Here is a 15,680-nt window from a genome sequence, read left to right as displayed (position 1 = left end):
TTGTCTGTCTCCTCATCTGTGAGGTTGGCTATCTCCTTGTCGCTTAGTTCTCCCACTGGAACCTTGATCTGTTTCCCCTTTTGAGGCATACTTCTCTGTCTCCTCATTCTGACAGGCTCCTGTGTTTGTTTGCCTCCATGTCCCAGGTAGAGATGTCACTCCTGTTACGTTGTAAGGGGCGGAGCCTTAGGGATTAGTCAGTACGGGGCGACCTCTTTCACCACGTTGTGGCGCTGTATGTGGGGGAGGGGTTCGAGAGGGAACAATGCCGCCTGCCCAGCACTCGCCCCTTTTCCAGGCACCTCTCCCACTTCCACACCAGACTGGCGCTCCTCTAGCTGCTGCCCTGGACTTCATTCCCAGAGTGGGTGGGTGTGCAGACATTCTAGGACCATGGGGGCCCTTTAAACCAGCAGACTGTGGTGAGACCAGCAGTTTCTGCCTCCACCCCAACCACCACTGGTCTGCACAGGAAGAGCAATGAGGCTTGATTTTCCCTGGTGCTGGGACATGGGACAGTGAGCTGCAATGTCCGGTGAGGAGCTGGGAACGCTCCCCGGGTGCCCGTCCTGACTTTTCAAGATGTGTGACTGCGCTTTCTGCCTGCTGCTGCCACCGCTGCTGCCACCACCACACTGCGTCCTCTCTGCTCCTCCTACCTGTCTGGATGAGTACTTCTTCTTTATATCTTTGTTTCCTGGACTTCCATGCAGTTTGATTTTCTGAAACTTCTGGTTGTTTCTAGTTTTGAGATAGTTGTATTCCTTCTTAGTTGTGGAGGGAGACGCAGCGTGTCTGTCTACGCCTCCATCTCGGCTGGAAGTCTCCTGATTCCCTGATTTTGCCTGTGTTTCTAATCTTGGAGACAACAGTTTGTCCTGTATTCTCCCCCTATATGGATCCAAGTATTTTAGCTTTTTACTTGTTATAATGGAGTGATAGCTTCCAAGCTCCTTACACGTGGAACTGAAAACTATCAATTATGAACAATTTTGTTTAAATGTAATGTATTGCCATAAATTTTAAATTAATGATCCAGCTCTTCACTCTTTTCTTACCTCACCAGTTCTACCTTCCACCCCTTTCCTCATTCCTGTCTTATTTCTTTCACTCATCTGTAGACCTCAACTTAAATAGTATTACTTTTTCCGAGATATTTTCCCTGACCTTCTAAAGTAACTAGGTCTCCAAATTGAATGTCCCTCCAGTACTCTGTACTGACCATATCATAACATTCATTGCACTTTGTAGAACTTTATGTCTCTGATGCGCTCTCAGTTTCTGATTCACTGCTGGGGGCCCAGTGTCAAGCATGATATCTGATGCCTAGTAGGATCTCTATTATTTTTGTTGACTGTGTAAATAAGAGGAGTATTCATGAATTTTAGCTATATTATACATTGCTTGCTTTTCCTTACATATTAATAATAATATTGAATAAAGCAAAACTTTAAGGAATAAGGTTACCTATTTTTTTTCTAAACCATGTTTTAAATGTCAGTAGTTAAAGCTAAGAAGTACATTGTCATACTTTTGATCTAGCACATTAATAAACATATGGGTTGTTTTCTTTTACCAGGATGCAGAAGAATACACAGATTTGCCAGTAAGGCACAATGAAGATCATATGAATAGCGAACTGGCAAAATGTCTTCCCTTTGAATCAAATCCTCATTCATTTGACAGCCCTCACACCAAAGCACACCTCTTGCTACAGGCACATCTCAGCCGAGCCATGCTGCCCTGCCCAGATTATGATACTGACACCAAAACAGTCTTGGACCAAGCTCTCAGAGTATGTCAGGTATGAAAGTCATTTCTCCTACCTACATTTTCTCCCATCCCTTCTTTTGTTTTCCTCTCTTAGAATATACTTTCTTTTAAACATTTTTATTGTAGCATGTTTAAGAAAAACCTGGTGAATCAAATCAATATTTTTCAAAAGGAAAGCAAATATAAATGCAGTATGATGACAATTTTAGTCATTCACTTTATCAAAATTTATTGAAGGTGAACTAAGTACCAGGCACTTTTCTAGGCACTGAGCTTACAGCAGTGACTAAGACAGAGGAGTATCTGCTATCATGGGCTTTCAGTCAAGATGAAAAGACAGACATATAAAAATATAAGTCAAGGGGTGATAACTGCTATTTAAAAATAATAGACACACTTCCGGCCGAGATGGAGGCTTAGACGGACACGCTCGATCTCCCTCTACAACTAGAGAGGAATACAACTACCTCAAAACAAAAGATAACTAGAAATTCCAGAAAATAAAACCACACAGAAGCCCAACGTACGAAATTATAAACCAGCGGCGCTTGTCAGGCAGGTAAGAGGAGCAAAGGTGGGAGGTGCTGTTTGCGGTAGCACCAGGAATAGTGGCAGGGAGAACAGTCCTGGCTGCAGTCAAGCTGCAGCAGCTCCTGACCCCAATGCTGGGAAAAGCAGCCACCGCATTGCCTCAGATGGTGAGGCCCCAAGGGCGGGAGGACGACCCGAGTCTCCCAGCAGAGAATAACGGCAGGAATCCATCTTGGACCCCCGCCCCCACACAAAGCACCACAGTGCCGCGAAATAGGTTACGGATCACCACCGGTCGCTGGGTCGTGACGAGTACACAGGCACTGCCCCCTATAGCCGGCCCAAGAAAACAAAACGCATCTGTCAAAATGAGGCAGACAACTATAGAAATCCTGGTGACACAGCTCACCAAGCAACAGATGAAGAACCTGACAGATGAACAAATAAGAAACCTGTCAGAGACTCAGTTCAGGGCCATTGTTATCAGGTGGCTTACAGAATTAAAAGATCTGGAAAAAGACAAGAAAGGATTGAAAAATACTCATACTTAAAAGAACAAAACCACATACGAGACAGATGGTGAGGAAATAAAATCCAGAGTTCAAATCAACAAACCGGAACATAGAGAAGGGACAAACAGTCAACCAGTATGGAGAGAGGAAACAGGAAGCAAGGAAAATGAGGAGAAGATCAGAAACCTCTGGGACAGCTATAAGAGACCGAATATAAGAATAATAGGATTGCCAGAGGGTGAAGAAGAAGAACTAGAAATTGAAAATTTAAGTGAAAATATAATAAAACAGAACTTCCCAAACTTGGGGAAGGAAATAGACTTACAGGTCCAGGAAGCACAGAGAGTTCCAGAAAAACTGGACCCAGGGAGAACCACTCCAAGACACAGTATAATCAAAATGTCAAAAATTAAAGATAAAGAGAGAATCTTAAAAGCCGCAAGAGAGAAGAAAAGAATCATGTACAAAGGGGTCCCAATTAGACTATCAGCTGACTTCTCAAGGGAGACCCTCCAGGCAAGAAGGAACTGGCAAGAAATATTCAAAGTAATGAAAATCCAAAACCTACAATCACAAATACTCTATCCAGCGAAATTGTCATTCAGAATAGAAAGGCAGAGAAAGTGCTTCCAGGACAAAGCAAAACTGAAGGAGTTCATCAGATCCAAACCACTGTTATATGAAATGTTAAAGGGACTTGTTTAGGAGAAAGAGGATCAAAACTATGAACATTAAAATGAAAACTGTATCACAACCACCAACAACAGAAGCTAGGGAAGCGAAACAAAGGCAAACTAACTAGGCAACAAGAGTGGAAAAAGAACTATAGGTATGGGGAACATTATGGGGGGAGGTCAGCAGGGAGGGGAAAGGGATGGAGATGGTACAGGAATTAAGAAGCATAGTAGGAGGGAGTGGAGTAGACAGGAAGATGTTGAGAAGAACTATATGCACAACCAATGGGCATGGACTAAGGGGAGGGGACAACTGGAGGGGGGTTCACTGGTTGGAGGGCAACAAAGGGAAAAGCAATTGGGACAACTGTAACAGCATAATCAATAAAGCATATTTTAAAAAACTGAAATCCTTGAATATTTATTACATCATTTAAAAATACAATAAAAATTCCATTATATGGTAATATAAATAACATGATTTTTCATTAAAAATAACTTCCAAAACAGTAAAAATTAATGAAAAGTATAGCATTGTTTTCTCTGTTTTTGCAAGTGTGTTTAACATATAGCTTAATAGAAGTCAGGTAGATTCATATATCACCTTTGGTGTTATCTGTTACAATATGTTTTAGTTGAAGTATATGAAGAAAATCCAGCCTCACAGAGGTATGTAGTTTAAAAATGAAAGAATATTTTATGGCCTTTTCACATAATTGTTGAAATTCATCTTTGATACTATATGAAACCTTGGCATGTGATATTTTTTAAAGGTTAATTTCAATGTGGTATCTGAAACTGTGTCAATGAACTTTATAACTTGAATGCTTTAAGACTAGGCAAGAAATTATGGAGGCAGAACCACCTTGGTATGAGTAAGATTGGTAAGAATTGGTTAGATCCTATGTATATATTTTTTAAAGAGAACTAACAGATTCTGTTAATGGACTGGACAGGATTTTTTGGGAAACTGAAGAACCAAAGATGATTCCAAAGCTTTTCTCCAGAGCAGCTGGAAGGCTGGAGCTGCCATTTACTGGGAGATTATGAGAGCATCAGGGTAGGGGAAGCAGAGCCAAGTGAGACTAGGCAAGACTTTGATTTGCTACATTATACATTTTTAGACATTTCTGTAATAAAAACAATTTTTTTTAATTTTCAAAAGGCCAAGGGGTTTTTGAAAGTAAAATAATGAGTCTGTATGATTTGTGTACAACAATGTACATTATGGAATCACTTGTAAAATTAAAGACTTGAAAAGAACCTAAGTATCTTTCAGGTTGTAGAACATGGCAGAATATTACAATTCTACTTATGAATTCTACATCTATGTAGACTGTCTACATCTATATGTGAACACGTACCTAGAGAGATTAGCCAGAATAATATCCATCAAAAGATTAACAGTAGTCATCTCTGTGTAACAGGATTTGGGGTGATTTTTAATTTCTTCCTGATGCTTCTAAATGTTTGAATGTTTTAAAATGAGTTTCTAACAATTTTATTTTATTATCAGAAAAAAAAACTTAATTTTATAATTTAAACAAATAGGAATGTTTCCTGAAAGAAAGTAAATACAGACTTACCAGGAATTAGAACGGAAGTAAGGCTATAATAAACACGTAAATTTTTTTGACACCCTTTTTGTGACCAGCGCATCGTTTATCTCTCTAGGAAGATGATTTGCCACTCTTTATTAGTCACACTTTATAAACAGGGGCTAAAGTTTCCAACATTTTCGCTGGGACCCTGGATACTCAGTTTGTGTTTCCTGTAAATGTTTCCCTCCTTGCCCCCCTTAAACACTGACCTGTTAATGAACCCATCGGTCAGGAAGGTTTGGAGAGAAGTTGAAGGAGGGGTTACATTTTTTACGTACAGATACACTTGTAGATGTACATATGTGTATCCTGTATAAAAGTTTTTAATCAGCTCGCTGGTATAATACTTTCTTTTTCACCACTCAGTCAACAATGATTCAAAAGCCATATGCAAATAGAAATTAGCAATTTCTAAAGGAGTCTATTTCTAAATTTGCTATAAGGAAAAGGATTCAGTCAGGTACTTTTAGCCTCTTAGATATTTTATATACAGTGTCTTGGATATATTTACATTTCTTGGTTATTTTTTGATCCTTTTAAATAACATCTAAAGAGAAGTAATTTTCTCTTTAATTATGAAAGTGATTCTCTGTAGAAAATTTGGAAAAAACATATTAAAATTAGTCATTTATAGTAATTATATCTTCACCCCCATGAATATGAGCTTCTTTTCTTTTTGTTAATGACTGTTTAGAATTTTAATTAAAAATGCTTTTGAATTTTTTATTTTGAAATAATTTTAGATATATTAAAAGTTTGTAAAAGTAGTACAACAAAATTTCCATATATTCTTTACCCACTTCCCCTAATGTTAACATCTAGACTCAGTACTAATTTAGGCCTATTAACTACTGTACAGACCTCATTCAAATTTTATCAGTTTGAATTTTATTTCACTACCGCCCTTCCTCTGGACCAGGATCCAATCCACTGCATTTAGTTATCATGTATCCTTGACTTTCATGACGTTGGCACTTTCGGATAGTACTGGCCAGTTATTTCATAGAGCTTTCCCTTCATTTGGTTTTGCCTAATGCTTCCTCGTCATTACATTCAAGTTGTATATCATTGGCAAGAATACCAAAGAGGTGAAGTTTTGCCTTCTCAGTATATTCAGGAAGTTTGAAACATTGATGTCTCGTCACTGGTGATGTTTACTTTTACACTTGAGGTGGTATCTGCTGAACTTTTCTACTGTAAAGTTACTCTTATCCTTTTGTAATTGATTGGTTCTGTGGGAGGTACTTAGACATTTGAGGTAATGCAGATATCCTGTTTCTCATCATACTTTTCTACATTTTCAGTACCCATATGTTATTTATTTCTAAAATAATTATTACTATCGTGATTTTCTATTTTCATCATTCCCAGGATTTACTGTAAGAAAGAATTTTCCCTTTATTTACTTTATTCACATATTTATTTATGTGTGTATTAATTCACGAGTGTTTTGTTTTATTCTACTGGGTCAAATCCATTACTGTCATTATTTATTTTGCTACTTATACTGTCTCAGGATCAATCACTGGGGCTTCTCACTCTGGGTCCTATATTCCTTTATGTGCCCCATCATTTCATGAACCCCACTTTGCATTTTGGCATCTTGTACTTTTCCCCTGCCCCAGCTCTGGAATCAGCCATTTTTCTAAAGAGTCCTGCTTCTTTTGAGAATGGTTTTAGAAACTAAAAGCTCAGCACTTATTGACTTCATCTCTATGTGAGTGTTTTTGCCTTTAGACCCCAGTCACTGAGCAAGACTATGAAATAAAACTATGCACAGACATCTATATCTGTTGGTATATCTATTGATGAGTGTGTGTATGATTACATGTGGGCGTGTGTGAAAAATTTTGTATTCATAAATCATAATTTTATTCTAATGCCTCCAATTCTAGAGTCTAACACCAAAGGCTTCATTTTAGTCTTTCCCCCTTTTAAATTTATGACTCCTTTCTCCCCCTGTGAGAAACTTGGCTCTCATTAATCCAAACACATTTACTTATATCCTGAGTCCTTGCATACTCCTGATGTAGTTTTAGGATTACTAACCCTTACTCCTGGAAAAAACAAATTTATTGAATAGAGTACAATAGTTGTTATAGTTCTTTTTTGTCTTTAGAGGCTTACAGGCTCTTTTACTTTGTGCATTTACAAACACACACACACTTGCCCTTTCACTTTCTTCTTTTACAAATTTTATCATTATTTTATAACCTTTTATAATTTAATAATTCATAACATTAAATATTTTTCTCAAGTGTAATTGGTTGTACTATATGTCTTCACATAAGGTTATGGTTTATTTAAAGAGTTCCGTCTTGTCATATATCGTGAGTACAATTTTCATTTATTATAATTATAAGCATTAGTTATGAACATCTTAAATGTTGCCTTGGTTTTAGAAGTCATCTAAAAAGAAAGTTGTACAGAGATGGCAACCAGCTTCATATCCTAAATCTATTATTTCTGCAATTTTCTGCAAGATTGTGATAAAAGTAAGCAAACCAGGAAGAAGAAAATATATAAGGGCTGCCCTTAGAAAATTTGGGGAGAAAATTACGAGTGGAATAACTTTTCCATGACTAATTGACCATTTGATGCATGGATACTGTTGGCCTTAGAGAGCATTAATTAGTTCAATCCATTTTCCAAGCTACAGCTCTGCTAGCTTATTGAAAATTATACTACTACCCTCATGGGACATTGGCATGACCTGTGTTCTGTGTATCGGACTCAGTGCCACCAGCTTTTGCTGTAAATTCAACTCTGCTCCTTTTTTATTATAAGACCTTAGGCAAGTCACTTAACCCCTGGTGTCTGAGTAAAAATAACACCTTACAAGAGTGGGGCATTAGTGTTAAAGTAAACAACAATTTGAGGACTCAAAGAACTAGGTCTATCTTAGTATCTCCATTATTAGTAGTTCTTTTTAATCCCTCTATTTTCTAGAAATATACCTTTTACATGAGCCATGTTTTAGATTATGAAACTGAAGTTTTCACTAGCCATGTCCTAAGTAATCTTTCACTAAGGAAAAACATGGTTGTAGTGGTAATTTACTCTGGCTTAAAGTCAGAATATACAGCATAGCCTGCCTTCCCTTCTTGTACCCATTTAAAGTCATTTGGGTCAATTTTTTTCTTTTGGTTAAAGGTATTTTTGGCATGGTTCTTTTTAATATTTTTTCATCCCACCCAACAAAAATAAGTAAAATTTCTGTACGTATATCAATTTTTTAATCTTCTTTAAATATTCTAATTTATATATTGAACAATTATGGAATTGATAATGCTTGCCATTCACCTTTGAGATCCTCTTTTCGATTATGTTAATTCTAAAATATATTTGTAAAATGTAGTAAATGATGTGACATAATTTTTATGCCGGATATACTAAAGAAAACCTTTATTTTAGCTTTTATGGGAAAAAAAAATTACAAATAGGAAGTATCAAAAATTAAAGTGACTTGTCTAAATTTTCCAAATTTGATGGCAAAGCTAGAACTGATCCTAAGTATCTGGTGTTTTGATTAGCTCTCTGCCGCTTACTGTTTTTTAACCAAAGGACAAAGAAATTGATGTTCAGAGAAGTTAAATAACTTAAAGGTGACTTGTTGAGGGAGTCCATACTGAAACCAAAAAAAGGAGACCAGGACTTTAAATTCTGCCCTAATATCTCTGATCTTGTCTAGGAAGTGCCATAAGTCTTTACATAAAATCATCTTTACCTAAATGAAAAACTCCCTAAATACAGTACTAAGCCAAATAGTATAAAGGTTCCCTTGTCCTATAAAGATGGGTTTTAAAACTGTACTTGTGGTCCAGTCAGAATTTGTTTTTAAATGTGAGAACTTCACGGAATTTCCACTCTTTCTTAAACTAAGAATTTTTTAATTAATCCCTCCTTTTCAATGTGTACTCAAATCACCTCCCTTTAATTACTCTAGTTCTCTTTTCAACAATCTGTTTATAATTACTTTAACCAATTTCTAAGAGAACTTGTTAATATGACTGATATTTGCAACTGCTTTATTATATCACTCTACAGTGTCCAGTTGAGATGGTGTTTGCTTTTTTTGTATAAACTGCTTATGATTCTTCTTAAGGATTTTATATTATGCTAGGTAGACCATGAATTAACCATTTACTTCCCCACATTCTTTCCTAAAACTATAGTAATTGGGAATAATGGGGGGAAATCAGATTGCTGATGCCACCATAAGAAAAAGGAGAAGGCCAACATGATTATAAGGTGACCCTATAATAAATACTAGTATGTGCACCCTAAAACAACCTGAGCATAGGTTTACTATTAAAATACATAGAGACACATTTTATGTTCCTCTTTCTTTCCCAAAGGTTTGCCTTCTCTGCATAGGTTAGGTTCTCAGCTTCTTTCACTGGTAATTCACCACCACCACTAATGGGGAGCCCTGGATGTAGCCTTTGTCCACCTCACTGATCCTTTTTGAAAATCTTCAGATTTCTAGTAGCAACAGGCAATCTCAGAGATTTATTACCCCAGATAGGGAACTAGCAACTCCCAAATCATAACAGATACCTCCTCTTTACTACTGAGGAAGAGTGTAGTGTTCTGTATTCTGCACACCAAGGAACATGTCTATATAGTTTTGAATGCATGTTCATTGCCCTAATAGATGTAGGCAAAGGTATAACAGGGGACCAGCCTTGATAATAATCTACGTGATTCAGTGCCTCAGAAGATCTTTAAGGAGCTATGTTGTAGTGATTTCCATTGTTTTGTAAATTCTTACATCTAACTTTAATGTAGAAGCTGTCATTTTACATTATGTTCCATAATGCCCAAGTCTTTCTGAACTACTGAGTTTCCGGGCTTCTCTTTCACAGATGAAATAATATGTAGTTCATCTACTGCTTAAAATAGCGTTAATATGTTCTGTTAAGCTTGATCAATTGTCATAAAGGGTGCTAGTCAAAAAATAACTTTAATAAGTGCATAAATAGAGAAAGTAGAGAAAATATATGAATTGGATTTGTATACTTTCCTTCATTCAGGGAACCTTCTTAAATTTGCAAAAATTAATCCCTAAAAGTTTGTTGGTGGAGTTATTGTTTAGCCTAAACTTCAAAACAGTAATTTGACATCTTTATCTTTATAACAGTATCTAATAAACTTAAAGTATATTACATGTCAAATATCTAGCACTGTATTTTTTCTATAATCCACAGTTGTTCTGAAAAACATTGCATCTTCAACATATTTCTTAAAGTATCTTAATTGATAACTTAAGATATGTATGTATGCACATATTAGGACCTGAAAATAGGAAAGATAAGGGAGGCAAAAGAAGATGTAATTGTATCAATATTTTTTATTGACCTAATTCTTCTGAGAAATACTATGACTATAGCTGGGTTTATATTTCCATAAATAAATGATTCCCTTTGTAGTAGATTAAAAAGCATAGAAATATTTGATAATGCCAGGAGATAGAACTTCCATGGAGCTAGGCTGATGTAACCTTTGAGGAGTATTTACCTATGGGTGAACTAAGCACAGGCTCAGAGGGTTGTTGATGTATTAAAGAATGTCAGTGTTAATTAAATGAACAAGTTTTAGAATCATAGAGTCCAATACAGTTAGCAGTGAAAATAGTACAGGTATTGCTGAGTTTAATGAAAGAAGTACTTGGTCAAATCCTTAATCCAGTACTTGTAAGAAATGTTTTGATATTGCAAATGGTAGATAAAATTTTCTACATATTCTTACTAGAATCCTTTCATATTTTTAAATGCTTATAGTTAGACCAAATGAAAAGATTTATCTTTAGGTGGACAGTGTAGCACAATAGGCTCCAGAAAGCTTCTACAGATTATTTTGAGAAAAAAATAAGTGGATTGTAAGTAAATAATTTTTAGGCTTCCAAAAGTAAACTTATTTAACAGTCTACACGTTAAAGAGTTAACTGCTGCAACTCAAGTCTTTGAAGGATCCTAAAATGAAAATTACACTATTAAGTTTTTAAATACGTGTTTTATAGGTATGTTTCAAAGAACAGTAATACCAATAGCATATGGTTGGAGGATTTTGTACCATCCAAGGTGTGCTGAAACCTTATCAATAACTATTTATAATGACTGTTAAGGTAACTTGTGCATAATTCTTGGCACATAGGAGATCTCAATGTATAGTAGGTGAATGGGATGGATAAATATTTCACTTTTTCCTGTCTAGTTTTTTCTCAGGAAAAGATTGAAAAGGGCTATTTACTATGTGTGGATTCGCATGTTTTTAAGATTATCTGCCAAATCTGAATTGTCTACCCAACAAACAGTTTGTTGTCAACATTAGTGTGACCTTATCAAATTCATAGAGGCAGGGAAATCTAATTTAGGCTGCTTTCCTGGCCAGGCTGCCAGGAGCTCACATCTTGCCGTAGGAGCCTGAAGAAGTTTTATTAATGGATGACCATTTAAAAACAAGTAATTCTAACTGAACTTAATTCTGAATGATTATTCTTCCAGATGCAAATATCCACACTGTGGTACAGAATCATCATCAGGTATCAAAGCTACATTTTCGTTCCAGAGTAGAACACCCAAAACCTCACCTAAACCAAAGCACCAGTCCAGAAGCAACACAAAGCTGATGTATTTAGCATTTCCAAAACTTAACACAAAGGGGTAGATTTTGAGGTGTTAGACACCTTTACTTACTCTTATAGATTTACAGGCAATCTCCCTTCAAGGACTATAATATAATTTGGAAGACTGTTTCCCCCTGGGGGACTCTACCTGTAAGCTTTTGTATGACAATTTGGAGATGCTTTATTGATGATACGATGCTATTATGAAGGATCCTTCTACCCGCAGCTCCTCTCATACCCACATAACAACCCTTTTCCCGGTTGGGGCTGTAGGAAATGAGTAATGCTTAACCCATTTGTGTGATCAAGTCACTTAAGCAGCTACTGTGAAATGTTAATCACAACTTTAATTTGTACTGCATTAGCATTTTGATTAACTTGTAGGCTTGCTAGCACACTTGAAGTGCTTTTACTCATAGTTACAACTCGGAAATGACTTTTTGATTAATTAAGTTTGTTAGACAGCAGCTGAGCTTCCTGAATGCTAACCTTCTGGGGGTAAAAGTTCAGGAGAAAGTTACTGTGAACAACTGTTGTTATTGAAAAAGATTCTTATAAATGTACTTATAACATTTTAATTATTGACAAAATATTGTATCATTATTTACAAGTGACCTGAACTTTTAAACAAGTGTGTCTTTCTGTCAAGAAAGCTTTTTTCAGATTTTCCCATCAATGCAAAACTTCTGGGGGCTCTTAAACTACGTAGTGTGTTTTCTAGCAGATGTCTAGCAACTGATGTCTTTAACAAGCTGCTCAGGATGAATTTCCATAATTTTTTATTAAACTTTCTGTTTTAGAATAGTTGTAGACTTACAGAAAAGTTGCAAAGATAGAACAGATATATTCCATATCCAGTTTTTCTCTGTTATTAACCATTTATGTTAATATGATACTTTTCTCACAATTAATGAACTGATATTGATACATTATTAACTAAAGTCCATAATTATTCACAATACTCCAGTTTACATAATGTCGTTTTTCTATTCTAGGATTCATTTAAGATGCCACGTTACATTTAGTTGTTACGTCTCCAATAGGCTCCTCTTGGCAGTGAGTTTCTCAGACTTTCATTGTTTTGATGATCTTTCCATAATATTTTACATTCTCATAACATTCCATAAGTGACAAGTTGGTTTTTATGAATTAATGAAAAAAATTTTTTTTTCTCATATGGAGCTAAATAAACCTGTCTCTTAAACTCTGATACTGTATTTAATTTGAACAGAAGTAGCAACATTATCTAGTTGTTCAGCCTTTGTCATTATCTTATTTTCATGGAATTGTTGTAATCCCTACACTGTCACTACATACATTAGCACAGCTGTCAGGAGATGTGAGGAAAAGGAGAAAAGGTTCCTTGAGAAGGAGGAATCTCAGAAGGGGAGCGAGGCTGGAGCCTCACCTGCACAACTCCGTGTGTACATCCTACAGCCAGAGTCTTGAAGATGCTAAGGACTGAATTCACAGACTATTTATTTTGGTGGGATTTTTTGTTATGTTTTTTAATTAAAATATAGTTGACGTATATTAGTTTCAGGTATACAACATAGTTACTCAACAGCTATATACCTTATGAAGTGATCACCATGACAATTCTAGTAACCTTCTGGCACCAAACAAAGTTATTAGTATTATTAACTATATCTCCTACATTGTATATTACATCATCATTCATACGCTTTTTAAACTGAAGTTCAGAAATTTTTAAATAATCGACCTTAGACGTACACCTTCTTATCCACCTGATAACATACCTCTTGATGCACATTGAATGACAGTTTTCTTTTCATGGCCTAAGCTGGCGATTCTGTTTTCTTGCAATGAAGTTGTCTTAATTTGGTGGTCACAGTGCTCAAAGTTCCTGCTTTACCTCTGGATTATTTGAATCCAGAATTCGGTTGCATTTGAAAAGATATTTAATGCCTGTATATCAAATACTCGTCGTCGTCGGCAGCCGTCCGTCTCGAGAGACGATGGTGTAGCTTCTTAAGAGTCTATCTGCACCGCCGAGAATGGCTGTGCAGTCCGACTCGGGAGTGACATGGTATCTGTCTCCTCCCGTGTTGAATCGACATCTTGTGATGACGCTGAAGCTACAGAGCCTGGGCAGGGTAATATGGAGGGTCTGCTGTTGCCCATGCAGCAGACCCCCCCTCTCTTCGCAGCTGAAGGGTCCAAGGGAAAGACGGAGTCGATACAGCTTGGGTTCAGGTGCGCCGCAGGAGTTGCCGGTGTTGACTACAACGTCAAACCGCCTTAGGGACTCCGGCTCCGGATTTTCTGTCGGGGTTTACTCCCTTAGCCTTTCCCCTGAAGAGGTATGCCGCAAGGCAGCGGAGGTTTTTTGGAGTCAGAGTTTTCCTTCTCTGATGTACCCTGACTGGAAGATCGAACCAGCGACACTTAGCTCGCAGGCCGACGCTCAATCCACTGAGCTAAACCAGCCAGGGCAATATCAAATACTAAGATGTAGTTATAACCAAATGATATATTTAAATTAATTTAAAATTTTTAGATTTTTAAAAAATGTGTTGACAAGATTTGTTCAGAGACAGTGATCAATTAAATTCATAATAATTTTGTCTGGAGTTTGTATTTTTCTGTTACATAAGGGAAGAGAACAGATATAAACCATTTTAAATCCTTCGTGATACAGGACAGAGTATATGTAAATCATTCAGAAGTAGTAGAGTGTAATGAACACAGATAGGAAATTGGAAAACCAAGATTGTCCCAACTTTATCACTTTTTACCAGTGTGATTCTCCAGTCACTGAACTTCTGTGTCTCAGTTTCTTCATCTGTGCAAAGGGAATAATAGTACGTATGCCTGCCTCTCATTTAAGGATTAAATGAGAGCTATTTATGAAACTTTTTATAATCTATTCACTGCTATTTTTTTTTTCATCACACCGTGTGTGCATATTGTCTATATAGTTTGCCTTTATATAATTCACTATGGGACTTTTCACAATAATTCAGTCAAATTTACTTTATTTGACATAAAATATCTCTAGGGAGACAGGTTATTTCTTTTTAAGTATATTGCATTTCAAAGTATAACTACAGCAGCAGAAAATAAGCCAAATATCTGTACATTTGGATAAATCTGTCCTTTGCAGACATAGTAACACCACTATGAAAGTGTGGTTGAATTTAAATGCTAAGACAAGCTCACTATGTTCCGGGAATTCTTGAAGTTGATTCAGAATAAATGCTGAGGGCAGAGGTCTGTTTAAGTCACAAAGCCCGGCTTTGGCTTCGGGAGCCTCACAGTGTAAAAGTTTCCCTCCAGAGAGTGTCTGTTTTCTAAACCCTAATTCTGTTTGCCTGTGAGAGTTAGACATAGGATAGTCTTTTGTGATGGTGGCAGTGGTTATTGTGGTGGTGGTTTTTCACCTTTTCCTAAAGCCAAGTACTTGGGGAGCTCCTGCGTTTTCCATGAGTGCCCTCTGAGATGAGGTCTGGGATGTGTATAGCATGTGTACCTCTCTTTTTGACCTCTCCCTCTCTTCTCATCCGTCTCTGTTTTCTTCCTCACTCTTCCCTCACTTGCCTCTCAGTCAGACACAGGGAGCCACACACAGCCACCCCGTTTCTACATTCCCTCTGAAACTCCTGAGCCGGCTAATTCTTTTTATTTCATCAGTAGTAAAAGTCTGCCTTCTTTGGTCTCTCCAACCACATATTTCCAGACTTCTACTGTTTTCATCCATGCTGTTTTACTATCAATGTCTGTAAGATTTCTTTTCTAACTATGTTCCAAATTCTGGATCTCTTTCCTCCCCTTCCTCAAACACCAGTTCACAGTCTTCAGCCCCATCCCAGCTCTTGCAGTCATTAGAGTAGCTTCGACATATCCCCTTTTCTGCATCAGAATTACATGCGTCCTGGACTCTTCTGCTCTAATTACTATATTCCAACCACTTAGCTACCACCTTCATGACATCACCTGC

At 36.8% G+C, this 15,680-nt stretch overlaps 1 protein-coding gene across 1 annotated transcript in view; it reads left to right on the top strand.

The window, feature by feature from the left end:
* ASCC3 (activating signal cointegrator 1 complex subunit 3) overlaps nt 1–15,680 on the top strand; it is a 294,604-nt gene that overhangs the window by 264,416 nt on the left and 14,508 nt on the right. Inside the window, exon 37 of the mRNA XM_090279704.1 lies at nt 1,580–1,804. Coding sequence (XP_090135830.1) covers nt 1,580–1,804 — 225 coding nt within the window. The remainder of the gene's footprint in view (nt 1–1,579; nt 1,805–15,680) is intronic.

The sequence above is a fragment of the Furipterus horrens genome, unplaced genomic scaffold (genome assembly GCF_987537825.1).
Source record: "Furipterus horrens unplaced genomic scaffold, mFurHor1.1.pri manual_scaffold_6, whole genome shotgun sequence".
In the NCBI taxonomy this organism is placed as follows: Eukaryota; Metazoa; Chordata; class Mammalia; order Chiroptera; family Furipteridae; genus Furipterus; species Furipterus horrens.
The sequence above is the reverse complement of the archived record's forward strand: the minus strand, read 5'-3'. Positions and strand labels throughout refer to the sequence as shown.